At 43.3% G+C, this 17,881-nt stretch overlaps 1 protein-coding gene across 5 annotated transcripts in view; it reads right to left on the bottom strand.

Moving 5' to 3' along the window:
- FNDC3B (fibronectin type III domain containing 3B) overlaps nt 1-17,881 on the bottom strand; it is a 361,399-nt gene that overhangs the window by 72,252 nt on the left and 271,266 nt on the right. For all 5 annotated transcript variants that reach the window (XM_001165324.8, XM_016942296.3, XM_063807331.1 and 2 more), the window contains one exon: nt 17,506-17,559. In XM_001165324.8, coding sequence (XP_001165324.1) covers nt 17,506-17,559 — 54 coding nt within the window. The remainder of the gene's footprint in view (nt 1-17,505; nt 17,560-17,881) is intronic.

The raw sequence follows: 17,881 nt of genomic DNA, 5'->3' as shown, positions 1-17,881 counted from the left end.
ACATTCTAGTGATGGTGTTTCTTCACTGATTGCTGATACTGGTCACAAACCTTTGAATCATTTTGTCCACGTCTGCTTTGCTCGTAACAGTGCTTTGGACAAACTGGGAGCTCAATCAATGCTTGCAGGGTGGAAGTGAATGATAAGCACTTGGAACATTGGTTGAATTAATCTATGTATATTACAGTCACTCTAAGTTTCTTGTCAGGCTAGAAATGTATTTTGAATGCCTTCCTAGCCTTACGTGATACTTCAAATTCGTTAAAGTAAAAATAAAACACTCTAGTGGGGTCTCGTATCAGGTTCAACAAGTAAGGAAAAAGTCTAACCGCCCTATGCCACACTCACAGGCATGTAATACTCTTATCAGTAGTTTGTTAGAATATTTCCTACCCATATCCACATTATCTTACTATCTTATCCATGTTCATGCAAAAGAAAACCATAAGCTAACATTGAGTGGATCTTAGCATTCTAACTGGACAGGCCCAGGGCCTTGAGCAATGTGTCTGAAGTTCTCAATTTATTTCACAAAAAACAAAGCAAGCACATTTTTTACGTAAACAAATTTAAGCATCTCCTTCCTTTCAGCAGGTCTCCAAATACCACTAAAACACATTCCAGGTGGTTTTAATTAAAAATAAAATGAACACACCACTAGCCTGACTGTTGCTACGGTGAGCACATTAAAAACAACCACACTGGCCAAGCGCGGTGGCTCACGCCTGTAATCCCAGCACTTTGGGAGGTTGAGGCGGGCAGATCACAAGGTCAGGAGATCGAGACCATCCTGGCTAACACAGTGAAACCACATCTGTACTAAAAATACAAAAACAAAATTAGCCAGGCTTGGTGGCGGGTGCTGGTAGTCCCAGCTACTCAGGGGGCTGAGGAGGGAGAATGGCGTGAACCTGGGAGACGGAGCTTGCAGTGAGCCGAGATCACGCCACTGCACTCCAGTGTGGGCGACAGAGTGAGATTCCGTCCTCCTGCCCCGCCCCGCTCCCCCAAAAAATCACACCACATTCATCCTCCTCAAAGGAACCCCTTCCCCACCCACCTCCTAGAGCCAGGAAGCACCTTTCCCAATGGAAGGGAGTGAGAGTTCTAACAGTCTTTAAGATTGAAAGTTCATTTTATCAAGGGTTCAAGGTGCATTCAGATGCAACTTGGTGGCCGAGTTGGGGGAGTGCAGCAAGTAAAGCCTGACATTTCTCAGTTGCTCCTTGAGTGAACTCACTATGTGGCTGGCATGTCACACACTATGCTTACTTCAACCTTGAGTGTTGAGGTTGAGGAAGATGATTTATTCAAATGCATACACTTGAATAATTACACCCAGCATCCGATTACACTCTATGGGAGCCCTGGTATGTGTCGTATCCATTTCAGGCTGTGGCATGATCTACCTTCTTTCCTCCTCTATTTCTGAACTCAGAGTAAACAGTGCAAGAAAGGCACATCCTGCCATGGCGGAAGCTCTCATCCCTTCCAAACCCTGTGTTGGCTCCCCTTCAATGCCTCATTTTTCCTATTTCTTTATTTGGTCTCCTTTCCCCTTTTCTTGTGCTTAGAACTGTAGCCAGTAAAAAAAAGTCAGTGTTTCTTACTAGGTTAATTTGCTTTAATACAGTAGAAACCAGACTGTTTGTGGCTCAAACGAGAAAAAGAGTGGGGAGGGTTCAAAGGGGAGAAATGACTTTTAAGAGAGCCAGAGCACTCACGCTCACTAAAGAATTAGGAGAAGGGGAACTGTGTGACCTTCAAGACATCTTCCTATATTGCTAACATTTAAAAAAATTCTACTTGTGAAAGAAGTAAAAATGGCGCCAGTGCACTCCAGCCTGGGCGACAGAACAAGACTCCATCTCAAAAACAAACAAACAAAAAATAAATCTTGGAGTCAGGAACAATTGTTAAAATCAGGAACAACTGCTATATAAACTCCAACCCATATAGACAAAGCATGCCGAATTTTCTATCATAACAACTTCCAGGATGTACTACTATGTGCATAAACTTAGGGACACCTAGAAAGATCCAGAGTTGTTAAAACCTTGGAATTCAGTTTTGGAAGCATTGTCTGTAGAGTCTGTAGAGCTAAGAATACAAATATTTGACAGTTAAAAGAATTAAGGCTTATTGATGAATTTTTAGAAGTCATTGAGAATAAAACAAAAACAAGGGAAAGTAGGTTAAAATATTTCAGACATGAGAGAAGTTTTCAATAAAAGAACATATTCATGTATAACATGAAGTTTAATATAAAAGGCATATCTGGGCGGGGTATGATGGCTCACGCCTGTAATCCCAACACTTTGGGAGGCTGAGGGAGGTGGATCACTTGAGGTCAGGAGTTCGAAACCAGCCTGGCCAACATGGTGAAACACCGTCTCTACTAAAAATACAAAGACATTACCCAGGCATGGTGGTGGGCGCCTGTAATCCCAGCTACGTGGGAGGCTGAGGCAGGAGAATTGCTTGAACCCGGGAGGCAGAGGTTGCAGTGAGTCGAGATCACGCCACTGCACTCCAGCCTGGGCGACAGAACAAGACTGTCTCTAATATAAAATAAAATAAAATGCATATCTGGAAAGAAAAAAATTAATGTTCACAAAAGTCACTGCAGTACAAAAGTGATCTGCAGCTGAGAAGTTAACAAGTGAACTGGAGAAGGCCACTGGCTCCAGTGATCGGATGCCAGCATGCTGGTCTGTCTACTGCGCCAGGCTCTCCAACGGCTCTGGAGCTTAAGCATTAGAGTAGAGTAAGTCCGTGTTCAAAGGCATAGAAGATTTGGAGAATCTGTTCATAAAACAAGATGAGTCCCAGGTTGCAAATAGCATTTATAAACAAAACATTTTCCTGCTCTTGTTGACAGAAATGGAGTTAAAAAAGAAAAGAGCTAATGCTTTAGAGGACAGAAAGATTCATACGAACTGACAGGAGTGATAAAGTGAATGTTTATCATTGTTTATCAGAAGTTAAATATATCCAAATCATTCCTGTCAGTGAAGTTTTAGAGACGGTAAATGACAACTTTCATATTTTATAGGCTGTGTGGCTCCCAGAGATTTTGAGAGATTATAATCTATGGCACGTTCCCGCCTTTAAAAAATCTAATTTAGACTACACAGGATTACTGAGATATGCTGACTTGACTTCGGAAACTTCGTTGTTAATAATTTAAATTCAGCCTTGTTCAAAGTTCCCTACTAAAATATGGCTGCAATAGAAATGGGTAACATCCTGACGCTTTTCAGACCTGTTGTCATCAATGATCTGGTCACACACAGGCAGCAGGGACAGCCATGACCTAGGCCTAATCCTGGCCAGCTATGGCTGCTAGGCCACTTGTGGTGTGTCACACAGAGGAGAGTAAGAGCTTTCAAAGGGGCTGCCAGGGCCTGGGAGTCAGCTAGTCCACAGGGCTGAGGGAAGAGACTCCTAGCTGCACTCTGCTTCTCTGCGCGTTGGTGGGTCAGGTTCGCAGCACATGAGCAGTCAGGATCAGAACCTCTAAGGTGACACTGGAGTCCCTGTTCTCAGCGGGGGATGGAAAAGACACTGCACCTGAATTAGAGAAACTGGTCAGAGTGAACACCATTGGTCATTCTGGAACAGACCTAGCCACTGGGCTACTGACCTCACTGGACACGAACCAATATAACCCCAGTCAGTTCTGGCCTAACTTTCTACTGCCAGTGTCTGTGAGCCAAAATAAGGGCAGATTTTCAGGGTTCACTGGCTTGTTTCCATTTTGCAACCTTGGGCATGCCCAAATGCTTGTTTCTGCAGCTCAGACCAAGTTCATTCAAGGGCAAGGTTAATGTTTACTACAATGTGAAGAAATCTTGGAGTACAAACCAACTGTGTGCAGACAAACCTTGAGGTGCTCAATCTGGCGCAGGATGACGCATTGCAAACGTGGGTTGTTTCCTTTCCCAAGCTCAGTGTTCCTCTTCGCACTCAACCTAATTCACAGTTGTTGCTTATCTATCTTCATTCCACAACCAGACCTAGCCTGAGAGCACCAATTCATCACCCTGGGGTAATGTTTTCCAACCAGGGACGAGGGTGTTTTGTCTGCCACTTCTGGTCAAAACTGCTCTCCAGGAAAGGACTTGGCTCGCCAGTAAGTCGACTCATATTCACAGCATGCATCAGATCAGCCCTTCCCAAGCCTGGGAAGGGAGAAAGGGCTTTGCCTCTTTCTCCTTTCTAATCATCAAATGAAAATACATTGGGTATTATCCACATTCTAGACACCACTGGATCATCTTACTCTCTGTTCCGTCCAGTGTGCCTTGCGCAGACCTGTCCCCTGATGTCATCATAACTCTTACCACAGAGTTCACCTGCCCTAAACTGGACACCTCATTTATCTGAACCTGGGTAAGTGCCTCTTTCATTTCGAGATTCACATACTAAAGGAAGTCATCACCTTTGGGGGGAAGTCCCAGCCTAGTAACGCTTAGAATACTACATACTCTATGAGCACCTGCCTCCCCTTTGCTTCATCCTCATCCTCACTCACTTTTTAGAAGGGTCATGCATTTTTGGTTTCAAGTCCTAATTAATAATGGGGGTCTAGATATTGTTCTTGTTCCTACAGGGTCCTGCTAAATTCTGAAGAATGGCAATAACCTCCAACTTTTTGCCAGACTATGAAAGGCCCCAAACACAGAAAAACAGGGGCAAGAGAAGGGAGCTTGGAGAGTATATAAAAAGCACTATGTGGCTACATAGCAGAGAATGATCAACCCCTGAAAACATCTCCGAGATGTGATTATAATCTCCAGGACAAAGACTTTTTCTTTTTCCCCCCACAAGGGAGAAACACTGTTTCCAAATATTCTACTTTGTGTGTGTGTGTGTGAGAGACAAGGTGTCTCACTCTGTTGTTGGTGGTACAAACAGACCATAGCTCACTGTAGCCTCAAACTGCTGGGCTCAAGGGATTCTCCTTCTCAGCCTCCTGAGTAGCTAGGACTATAGGCATGCACCACCACACCTGGCTAAATTTTCAATTTCTTTCTTTTTGGTAGAGATGGGCTGATCTCGAACCCCTGGCCTCAAGCTATCCTTCCACCTGAACTAGGCTTCCCAAAGTGCTGGGATCATAGGTGTGAGCTACCATGTCCAGCTCTGCCATTCTCCAAAATGAAATTTGGGGATAAATTATAAATATAAAATATTTTGAATATTTTAAGGAACATCTTTATTTTTTCTTTTACCCCCTTACTACCTACTTGAATATTTTTCAATTTCTTTCAAATTTGTAGTTAAAAAACGAAAACTGTCTGTTAAAGATTTTAAATACATTTATATTCCCTGCAAACAAACAAACAAAAACTAAAACACTTTGCTGCACTATCATGAGTCACCTGAGGGAACAGAATACACGATCCTGCTTTTCAAGTACAACTGAGGCAGAGACATTAACTGGAGATAAACAGTCTGTTTGGGTTCCCTGCCCTTATCACTAAGGGAGCAGGCAGAGTGATCTCTTCCATCTGCTAACTGAGAAGATTGGTATTTGAGAGCCACTGAGGCATGTCTCACTGGCTGGCTGAGTAGCACTGGCTATGAGGTATGAGGTCCATCCTGTCACTGTATTTCTGGGTACACATTTGCAACCCCCGCCCACCCCCCCCCCACCCCCGGCTCCAGAATACTCAGAAAAGAATCAGGGATGGGAAAAAGTTACGTTGTACTTTTAAAGTATATGACCTTATATCTAACAGTCTTAGGTTATAGTACCTAAAAAACTGTATGTGCTATACAAAGATAAAGAAAAAAATATTTGTTAATGGTTTCTCAGGACCAAAAGGAGACAAGAGAAGGCTTATACCACAAGTGGTTACTTTAAACATGTCTAAAAATTCTGTGATTCCCTATCCATTGAGAAACAAAGTCTAAGTCTATGTCCCTTTCCCTTGAATGCGGGTGGTCTTGTGACTCTCTTGTAACCAAAAGGCTGGAGTGGAAATGAAGCCAAGGCTGGGTGTGGAAAGGTGTTACAGCTTCTAACTTTTGCTGGGACACCTGATTTTTGATTCTCACTACCCTGAAGCTGCCACGCTGTGTGGGAACCCCAGGCCATGTGAAGAGCCCCAGATAGGTCCAGTCCAAAGTGAGCACTCATGCTAGACTTGTGAGCGAAGACACTGCCAGAAGATTCCAGTCCCCAGCCAATGAGCCCTCCTCGCTGAAACTCTAGATATGATAGAGCACAGAGATGCCACTCCCCAGTGCCCTGTCCAAATCCCTAACCCAGAGTCCACAAGCATAAGAAAGTGATTGTTTGAAGCCTCTAAGTTTTGGGGTAATTTGTTATGCAATATTACACTCATCTATTTTGATGTCTATATATGTTTATAGCATGAAGTTTTACCCCTCTGAATTTCTGCAAACTTTTATAAATTCCTCCTACACTGTAAACAGCTAGAAGGTGGGGGAATGTAATGTGCATGCTAGCATACAAAATAAATGTCTGGCTGGGCATGATGGCTCACGCCTGTAATCCCGGCACTTTGGGAGGCCGAGGCGGGCGGATCACCTGAGGTCAGGAGTTTGAGACCAGCCTGGCCAATACGGTGAAACCCCATCTCTACTAAAAAAAATTTATAAAAAAAAAATAAATAATAAACATAAAAAAATAAAAATACAAAAATACAAAAATTAGCCGGGTGTGGTAGTGCACGCCTGTAATCCCAGCTACTCAGGAGGCTGAGGCAGGAGAATTGCTTGCACCCGGGAGGCAGATGCTGTAGTGAGCCGAGACTGTGCCACTGCACTCCAGCCTGGGCAACAGAGCAAGACCCTGTCTCAAAACAAAACAAAACAAAAACAAAAGCAAAATAAATGTGTAACATATGATGGGTCCTATTTTCTACATGCACTTAGTACATGCCTTTTCTTTCAAAGCCATCCACCAAAGTAAGGACCTCTCTGAATAATTTTAAAAGTTATTTTTGTATAAGCTAAAAATAGAACCAGACTGCTAGACGATAAAGATCAACCAAAATTGCCAATCAACGGCTATGCAGTTACTTCATCTTACAGAATCACATTTTAGATTGAAATAAGACTTTTAATAATGCTATCCCAAACTTAGAGAACTCTTGGGAGATTTTTAAATCCAGACACGCAATGCTCTCTAGGGGACAGTTTAGGTATGACATAGCCTAAAACCACAGGAGTCAACAAATAAAAGAACATTTCAAAGGACTTCCTCATGTAACCAGCTTTCCACCTCTCTCTCTGGGTATCTGTTTACAAACATATAAGAGTTCCAGTGAAGAAACAAATTTACAGATGGTCTACCTACTTGAAAGCTGGAAGCTAAGTATATAAAAAGTATTTGATTAAGATCATAAAATGCAACTAATATTTAGAGAATGTTTAAAAATATATTTGTTGTGTTGATTTGTAAAAGTGTGTAGTTGAAAGACTGAAAACAACAACAAAAGAACTTTTTCAAGTTAATTTTTCTTCTTTACTAACTTAGTATCCTCATAAAGCTTTCCTCAGTACTTGGGAAGATGAATCCTCTAAATGGGCTGGTTTCCCATTAAGGAACACAACTCATGGCCCATTCTATACATGTAACTCACACACATCCCAATTAATTCAGGCTACAGTGTTTTCCTGCCAGTGTAATTCTGTAGACTGTGGGGGCTGTGGCTGCTCTGACTAACATTTCTAATTACCCTGGCACTAACAACACTAGAAGTGGGTATTTCCAACACTGCTGGCACTAACAGATGAAGCTGGCTGATATTTTCAACTGCTTTTAAATTAATAGATTGGAAATGATACTTCCTGTTCCTCTTTATAACTGCTTCATTCCTGGCACAAGATTAAGAATGGCCAACACAAGGATGCTGGAATTCATGGTGAACTTTCTCCCTTTGGTCTTGTGACTTACTCCTCCCGATGTTTTCTTGATATGTGGTATCTTTCCACTGTCCTCGTTCTCTTTCAGATTTTTTTTTTTTTTTGAGTCAGAGTCTCACCCTGTCACCCAGGCTGGAGTGCAGTGGAATGATCTCGGCTCACTGCAACCTCCGCCTCCCAGGTTCAAGCAATTCTCCTGCCTCAGCCTCCCAAGCAACTGGGATTACAGGAGTGCGCCACCATGCCTGGCTAATTTTTGTATTTTTAGTAGAGACAGGGTTTCACCATGTTGGTCAGGCTGGTCTCTAACTCCTGACCTCAGGTGATCCACCTGCCTCGGCCTCCCAAAGTGCTGGGATTACAGGTGTCAGCTACTGCGCCCGGCCTCTTTCAGATTCTTCCACAGCCATGCCTGCTGCCTTCCTGAGCTGCTCTTACCAGGTTTGGTAACTGTCTGCTAAATAAGTTCCATGAATTTGGTTATCAGTTGTCATGTGCTTGTGGCCCATGGCTGCTGAATCCAGACATGGGCTGAAGGATTCTGGGCTGGCCATTCTCTGTTAATAGTATAGTTCAACCTGTCAGAAACGGCAACGATACATAAAAAATAAAGTTGCACTGGCCAACTGAACTACGGCCAGACTCTAAGATTTAGTCTGCTAGAGTGTCTATATTTAGAAGCTGTTCCAGCACCGGCTGATCCTAGGCAACATCAAAGATAAATGTTGGCTTCAGAAATAAAAGAGCACGTATGTGTTCAGCATAACCATATATAAGAGGCTCCTAACAGGGAGGGAGGGACACTCTGCATTTGGGTGGACTCAGAAGTTCCTCGTGCCAAACCCCACTCTTCCCCCAGGGATGCCTCTTTCATTTTATTGCACGCTCTGGCACAGAGGATGTTTCAAACGTAAGAAAAGTGGGTGGGATGATTTGTGGTTCCATGTTACCAAATAAACAGGGAGGCATTTTATCCCTCAGCACACTAGCTTTTCTGTAAGAGGGGAGGCTTGGCTGCCTGAAATAGCCAAGGATGATCACTAGGTCTTCTGGTTTAAACAAACACACAAAGAAAATTTTCCTATATATTTCTCCAAATATTGAGGTTCATCTGTTTTCAAATGCTTTGAGAGGATCGATGTGTTAAGACTGTCTCAGGGAACGGGGAGCAAGGGAGCCGAGGGCCTAATTTCAGAACAGGCTGTTAGTACAATTTACAAATGAACCAAGGGATGGATGGGGTTGGTCCATCCACCTAGTGAAGGCCCAAGGCAGTCTTCTTCCAGCTCACGATGAGAAGCCATGACAAAGGCGAGTTGATAAATCAGGTGTCAGGAACCAAGAGGAGATTTATAATTTAGCCTCAGCAAGAAGCTCCACATCAAGTTTGCTTCCCAAACACACAACCTCATCATGTACACATGCGAGAAATGGTAAAAGAGAGAAGGCAGAGAATCTGCTACAGGTGTGTGGATGTCTGAGACTGAGGTCCCTAAAAGAGGGGGCTCCTTTTAATCATGAAGTGGCACCTAAAGATGCCTCTGAGTTATTCAATCCTTCCTGGCTTAGTTTCCTTCAATAGCAGCTATAGTGGGGCTGCAATTCTCTTGGCTTTCTGAAACAACCGTAAGACATGGCAGTGGGCACTCATGTGAAAGATGGTCTCTGATGGACAGAGCCAAAATGAACTTAGAACCCCACTTTCCAATCCCCACAGTTGCCAAGAATGACCAAAGTGCATGTGGGCCTGGGCAGGGGAATGAAAGCTGACCTTCCTGGCTTTTGTCATGGAACCAACCAACACACTGTCCACCCTAAGGCAGTGTGGCACCTTAGAGAGCTGGAGTCAAGCAAATTCTCAGGGGGCTCTCTTCATCCATGCTGTGGGACCTAGTTAATTACTGTGCTTGTGGCTGCTCCATTCCCTTCATTCTCAGAACAGTTGTTATCTAACCAGAAAAGGTTTGTGCAAATTCACTCAGAAGGATTATGAGAGATCATCCATATGAACTATTCAACACTTGAGCTAAGCAGGAGTCTGATTAATTGATCTCTTACTGATTATCTTCTACGGGGCCAACTCAATCCCTAAACAAGGCTCCTCCTGAATGATACAGAAGTCCAAGAAGCTGCAATCTGGGGCTGGCCACCTGCTTCAGGAGGTTTCTGTGACAGGACTGCTGGGCCTGCCTGGCCTGGCCTGACCTGCTAATGGCTCCCCAGGGGCATGGGTTCTACCGGCTGCTGGCCTTTTCTCCTCTCTCAACTTTTAATTATGCTTCCCCTGATTTCTGTGGCATCTGTTTCATTCTTAGTCCACTGTGTTTTACAGCTGTGTTGGCTCATTAGTCACCAGGGAAACCAGATGTGAACTTCCTTTTGGGCTAGCTGAGTCATGAGTAAGGAAGGTTTTTGGGAACTCCAGTAGTCACATTCCCACAAAGCTCTTTTTCTGGTTGTTCTGTGTATCCAGATGTGAACTTCCTTTTGGGCTAGCTGGGTCACAAGTGAGGAAGGTTTTTGGGGACTCCAGTAGTCACATTCCCACAAAGTGCTTTTTCTGGTTATTCTGTGCCCTGCATGTCATGTCCAGAAGTTAGGCTAATAGCAAGTTAACATCCATCGATAGCACTAACATCAGTTTTTATTTAGTTCAAACAAGTGACATAAACCTCAGGGCTCTTGTTTAAGTTCCTGACAGAAGAATGTCATATTCCTTATACATGATTGTTCTAATTGTTGACTGTCCCTATCTCAGATCTTAGCATCTGCTTAGGTAAACTTATATCAACAATATGGAACAATCGTTACACTGAATCGGCTGTTGTCCAACTTATCTCATTCAGTCTTACGTACCCGTGAGATAACTGACACTGTTTTTCCAGTGGAAAGGCCAAGGCTAAGGCGTTAAATTACTGCTTGGGGTATACCATGAGTAACTAGAAACTGTTATGGTTTGAATGTGTCCCCCATGTTTATGTGTTAGAAAATTAATCCCCAGCCGGGCGTGGTGGCTCACGCCTGTAATCCCAGCACTTTGGGAGGCCGAGGCAGGCGGATCACGAGGTCAGGAGATCGAGACCATGCTGGCTAACATGGTGAAACCCCGTCTCTATTAAAAATACAAAAAAATTAGCTGGGCGTGGTGGCAGGCGCCTGTAGTCCCAGTTACTCGGGAGGCTGAGGCAGGAGAAAGGCATGAACCCAGGAGGCAGACGTTGCAGTGAGCTGAGATCGCACCACTGCACTCCAGCCTGGGCGACAGAGCAAGACTCTGTCTCAAAAAAAAAAAAGAAAAAAAGAAAAAGAAAATTAATCCCCAATGCAACATGTTGAGAGGTGGTCATTTTTTTTTCCTTGAAAAGGTGATTAGGTCACAAGGGCTCTATCCTCACAAATGCATTGCCATTTTGACAGGAGTGAGTTTGTTATCACAGGAGTGGGTTCCTGATAAAAAGACGAGTTTGTTCCCCTTCCCTCTCTCACGCTTGCGCTGTCTTGCCCTCCTGTCTTCTATTATGGGAGGACACAGCAAGAAGGCCCTTGCCAGATACAAGTCCTTGACCTTGAACTTCCCAGCTTGCAGAACTGTAAGAAATACATCTCTGTTCTTTATAAAGTAACCAGTCTCAGGTATTCTGTTACAGCAGCACAAAATGGATGAAGACAGAGACAAAGCTGAGATGATTAATTCAGGTTTCTTTAGATAAACATCATATCATTGATATATATCATCAATATGAATCCATGCCACATATTCATAGCAAGATCTTAGGTGACCTGTATTTGTTCTGACAGCTGCAGCAGCACCAGTTAGTGTTCTGTATGGCTCAAATTAAAACAATATCTTAAGGCAGAACTTAAAACAAGCCAACTTTGCATAAATACTTTCTTTATGTAACTAATTTTTTCTAAAATAAAAAGTTCTTATTTGCCCATTAAAATTCACTCCTTTACTCAAGTTTTCAAGAATAAGGCCAGATCACAATCTGTTTAGGAACGTTAAAACAGACTGGGCAGACATTTATGAATGACTCAACCCAGAGGTTCCTAGTTTTTTTTTTCCTAAAAGCCCTTCCCTAACCTAGAGCCCTCTATAACCTCAATCCTTCTCCCATAGCTTCTTCTAGAGAAAAACTCCCACCTCTGCTAGATAGTGATATGTCATCAAGAAAAGAAGCAGGGCTGGGCATGGTGGCTCACACCTGTAATCCCAGCACTTTGGGAAACTGAGCTGGGTGATCACCTGAGGTCAGGAGTTGGAGACCATCCTGGCCAACATGGTGAAACATACTAAAAATATAAAAATTAGCTGGGCGTGGTGGCAGACGCCTGTAATCTCAGCTGCTCGGGTGGCCGAGGCAGGGGAATCGCTTGAACCTGAGAGACAGAGGTTGCAGTGAGCTGAGATTGTGCCATTGCACTCCAGCCTGGGCAACAAGAGTAAAACTCCATCTCAAAAAAAAAAAAAAAGAAGAAGAAGAAAGAAGAAGAAAAAGAGAAGCAATGCAGGGTCAATGTAGCTTGGAAGAATGCCCAAAAAAGATGGGCAGTCAAAGGGATTAGTGTGGGTGCGGCCAACGGGTATAGTATGTCAAGCATGGTGTCCGCCTTCCCCCTCTCGCTGACTCTCCATTGTGGAAAGAACCTATACCTTGAAAAATCTAGCATCTAGTCATTGTTTTGCTGTTAACCAAGCTCCTTTTTAGGAGCTTCTGATCTGCTTTCTGCTACCCATCAGAATGACAAGTGCTTGTAGATTAAAGTGTAAACACGGGGGCGGGGACACTGAAATAAAAATGTGATGTGACTCATCTAACGTTCAAGTGAAAAAGACTTGAAAATGACCTTCTGCCTTTCTGCTCATAATGGGGTGTCTCCTGAAGGAGGAAAGCGGCTAAAAATCTACAAAAATGAGGGGTCAGTTATTAAACCCCATGGCTCCAAACACTAAAGCTCACGAGTCACCACAAGGGAACTTGGCAAGGAATGGCCACACCTTCTCAAGTAATAAAAACTGACCTGTTTCAGGTGAAAATCGAAACTGAAGGCCACAGCTGAAAAGCCAATGACACCTGTAAATTCCTTTTTTTTCTTTTCAGAGACAAGTCTCGCTCTGTCGCCCAGGCTGGAGCACAGTGGTGCAATCTTGGCTCACTGCAACCTCTGCTTCCCGGGTTCTAGCAATTCTCCTGCCTCAGCCTCCCAAGTAGCTGGGACTATAGGCGCCCACTGTCATGCCCAGCTAATTTTTTGTATTTTAGTAGAGACGAGGTTTCACCGTGTTGCCCAGGCTGGTCTCGAACTCCTGAGCTCAGGCAATCCACCCGTCTGGGCCTCCCAAAGTGCTAGGATTACAGGCGTGAGCCACCGCGCCCGGCTGTAAATTCCGTTTTTAGCTGCTAATTACCATTTCATAGTCATAGTAACTTCTTGTATTAATTTAAAAATTAAGATGTTGTCTAGTTAGTTATTAATGGAGAAATAACAGGCAGTTAACCCTAGTATAGAACTATTAATGAGTAATTTCCAAGTGAATTCTATGCTACAGTGATGTAAAATTAATGACAGTGAATTTAAGAGAGGAGAGATGGTGTATCAGATTTCCCCTGTACTGTAATGTGTTTCTGTTTTCTGCTCCCCATTAGGGTTCCACCTGCCCTTGTACTTCAGAGCCCAGCATATAGTTAGCTGCTGATTAAGGTGGATCTTCCCATGAAGGTCAACTCAGCACAGCATTCCTAATCTCAGCAGAAATAAAGGCTGCTGCTCTTTTTCCATGCAAGTCTTTTTTTAAGAGGCTTGAAAGCTGGGCTTGATGCCCTGTCTTCTTGTTTAACCAACACTTTCAAAATTTTACTCTACTCATTTTATTGCAAAGGTGATTACAAACAACAAAAGACTAAAGTATTCTGGAACTCTAATCCATGCTGTTATACTGTAATAAAAATATGGGGCTGCAGGGGATACCTGGACATTAGTGGTTGCATATATGGAGATGAGGCAACCTCACCTCAAAGTCATGATTCTCAGACCAGGTGCCAGAGCAGAGACAGGGAAGAGTGCTATGCCTGAACACAACCTTCTTCAAGACTCTGAGCAGCACTGTCTCACTCTCAGGCAGTGATTTGTGTCTCTGTGCACCTCAAAAACTTTCTGCAATCTAAGTTTGTTTCTTCAGCCCCCTGGATGGCAGACAGGTTTATGGGTGTGTGGCTGGAGCAGATATCCTTGAAGAGGAGAGGAGGGGAGAGCTGTGGCTCTTAGAGAGGGGAGGGGTGGGGAAAGGGTGATTCCAGCAAAACATCCACTTCCCATTCTCCTGCCTCACTGCCTTCTATTAAGGCAGAGTCTGGAAACAGTCCTGGTACCAAAGAGATGCACCTGGCTGTAGAAACTACCAGCAGAAGGATTCAGAGGGATGGCCAGAGCCTTATGTGTTCACACTTCCTACAGACCAGATGCCGTTCTCCTGTTTCCTTCTTGAAGCTAAGGCCTGTATAGCATAGGAATGTGGGACCCAAAGACCAACCCAAGTGAGCTACTCTCAAGAGTGCTACTGATCCTCAACTTAGCTCTAAATTTAGAAACACAGACTGCCAGACTGTTCTGTCAGAAACTTCACTTCTGAAATGACAGGATGGGCAGGAATGAACTTGTTACTACTGCTTGAATTCTCATTGCCAGGAAACCCGATAGCACCATTTTTTCATCTTTATAAGGGGATGGGAAATGAGAGGGGTATAATACAAAGCAAAGAAGCTACTGGACAGAACAATTTGAGAAGCATATGGCAACGTGTTTTATTTGTGTCTGTTTAAAAGCACAACAAGAGGATAGGCGTACGTTTGCTTTTTCAGCTATCACAGCTATCACAGTTATCTTTACTACGTCACAGATCCCTCATAGGACAATGTGCAATGTGGACTACTGAGGAGCACACTCCATAAATGCTGAAATAATTAATGAACAGTGAAAATGATTCCAAATATTCTCTTGTCAGAAGAGACGATCCTAAATAATCTGTTTTGTGAGAGCATAAATAATGTAAATGCACACAAGCTGGTGAACTAATCTATTCACCATTTCACAGATGGAAAAAACTAAGGACCAGACAGGTCAAGCTGCCCAGCATAAAACTCAGAACAGAACCCATATTTCCTAATCTTGGTGTTCTTTCAATTATCCTCTCCTGCCAGGAAGCTCGTTGCACCCAAAGGCAAGGGAGCGCCTTAGAATTGAGGGGGCAGGAGACGTCTAGAAAGTGGACATTAAGCCACAGAATGTAAAAGGATTCCTGTGTTGGCAAAAGATCCATGGTGGATGAGAGTCGATTAACCTGGAATCTTCAGCAAAGCTCAACAGAGCTGATACCAGCAGGAATTTGAAGGTGGGAGAGAAAAAGGGGAAAGAAGAGGGAAGGGAATTAAGAAAAGTGAGAGGAAAAGTTGGAAGGAGATCAAGTAGGAGAAAGGTAGAGGGCAAAACTCAGCCATTTAACATTTTTTGACCGCTAGCCTGTAGTGGACCATGCTGAACATAAAAAGTCATCAGACGTGGCCTGTCCTGTTTCAGCAGAGGCTGTGGCATCCTTCCTCTCAGCATCATCAGCTACGACACTCTCATTTCAAATTCTAAGGGAAGGGATGAGGAACTGAGCAATGGTAACTGAGTTACCATTTCCTGCAGCACCCGAGTTTTCTTTGGAGGTTTCCCACTGAGGTATGTATTCAACTTTTTTGGCCTTCCTTAACTTAGGAACTCATGGTCTTAGGCAGAGAAGCAGTAAAAAAACACAGGATTCATATGCATGCACCAGTGTGTGCATGCACGCACATACACACACAGTGCCCTAAGAAGACATCTGAAAAAAAAAAAAAAAAAAAATGCCTTTTCTGTACGGGTGAACCTCGAGACATGAGAAAAAACAAAGTGAGTGCAACAAATCAACATATAAAAAGAGACTTTCATTAAACGGTCACCTGTCCTTACAAAGAGGAAGAGATGGGAAGATGTTACTATATGCTCACAGGTCATTCGAGTTTCTTTCCAACATTCCTGACTGACTATAAAAACCTCTAAGGGCTGGAGAGTTGGTTTCACTTTCTAATTAACTACCTTAAAATGAAATCCACCTAATCTGTAGAATGTACGGGTTAAGGCTGAGATTTTACCAACCTGCATGTACAAGCTATTCGAAATGATCCTAAGAACAACAGACGGTTGTTCTGGGTAACTTGGAACTCTAGCTGTTCAGATGCAACCCAGATGGGAAAATATGCTTCTGCAGAAAGTGATGACGGACCTCTCTTTCACATCAAAATTTCATCATGGGAATTCCATCCAGTTTTCATTTTACATTTGGTTAAAATATTTTTCCATACGTGCCAAGTCATTTTTTGCCTAAGTTCTAAATCTTTCAATCTCTCCAAATTTAAGTCACAAAGGCTAGCTAACTTGCATTTCTCCCCAAATTCCACATATCTTATTCTTAAAATCCTCAGCCAATTTCTCAACCAGAGAAAGCATAAAGTGGGGGCAAATGAATAAATACAATTAAGATCTACGGGAACAAAAAGTACAGTTGCTTTTTTTTTTTTTTTTCTTTTTGAGACGGAGTCTTGCTCTGTCGCCCAGGCTAGAGTGCAGTGGTGCGATCTCGGCTCACTGCAAGGTCTGCCTCCTGGGTTCACAGCATTCTCCTGCCTCAGCCTCCCGAGTAGCTGGGACTACAGGTGCCCGCCACCACGCCCGGCTAATTTTTTTTTTTTTTGTATTTTTAGTAGAGACGGTGTTTCATCGTGTTAGCCAGGATGGTCTTGATATCTCCTGACCTCGTGATCCACCTGCCTTGGCCTCCCAAAGTGCTGGGATTACAGGCGTGAGTCATCGTGCCCGACCTACAGTTGCTTTTTGGAAATGAAAGGCTTCCAGGTCAAGTGTTTCCTGCCTGAGATTCTGTGTGTAGAGTTAGCTAGGCCAAAAATGCACTGGGTCCACCAGTTGGCACACAGTGGCTTTGAGAATAAGGACACTCCACCGTAGATACCTTCCAAGGGCCTCTGGTGACATGAACAGCAAGGGGGGCATCTGATACAGGACGTTCTAACCCACAGGGCACTCGCACATGGGTAGAATGTGACTTCTATGTACTGCTCTGCTCTCACAGAGGCCACTAACAGTGTAACACCAAAGTACATACATGGCATTCAAAAAGGAAAAGCAAATTATGCTTTCCAAGCGGCAGTGTGTTTTACCTTATCAAAATCATCTGAGCAGTCAAGATGACAAAGCAGTCAATTTTTAATACAAATTATTGGCTGGCTAGACACTGGAGATCCAAAATAGATAAGACCCCACTTTTTTTCTTTCAGCAGTAGTGCTTGCAAATAAGCCAGGTACATATATTTCAATACACAACTCATAATACTACTTCAATCTAACTTCATTTTCCATAGTCAATAACTATTGATTTAAATTTCTCTACTAGCATTCCTTTTTTCTGTGTTTAGCATGTCTTATCAAAGAATAAGATGGCATTTGTTCAGTTAATTTTGTTTTTGAAATGGTGTTTTAGATGGGTGAATATGAAAATAAGCTTACCTCATCCCACTCTAAAAGGTAGTTGGTGATTTTTGAACCATTGTCAATTGGTGCCTAAAAAAATAGTAACATGAGATTAGAGAAAGTTGTTCACAGACAAAACTTATGAGTTACCCACCTGGCTCACATACAGTGTCTATGATAGTCCTGTGCTCTCCCCTCAGGGGGATAAAGTTGATGGTTCCTGCGTTCCTTGGTCAATCATCATCATCATACACTAACTTTGACATACCTCAACAGTAGAGAGAGTCCCCACTATGAATAAATCATACTCCACAAATAGCCAAACCTGCCTACCACCACCACCACCTCTCCCTTTTTACACCCTCATGGTACGCTACTTCCTCTGGGGATAGGACTTTGAAGAGGGACTTTG

Source organism: Pan troglodytes, chromosome 2, assembly GCF_028858775.2.
Source record: "Pan troglodytes isolate AG18354 chromosome 2, NHGRI_mPanTro3-v2.0_pri, whole genome shotgun sequence".
NCBI classification, from domain to species: Eukaryota; Metazoa; Chordata; class Mammalia; order Primates; family Hominidae; genus Pan; species Pan troglodytes.
This window is presented reverse-complemented; position numbering and strand designations above follow the sequence as displayed.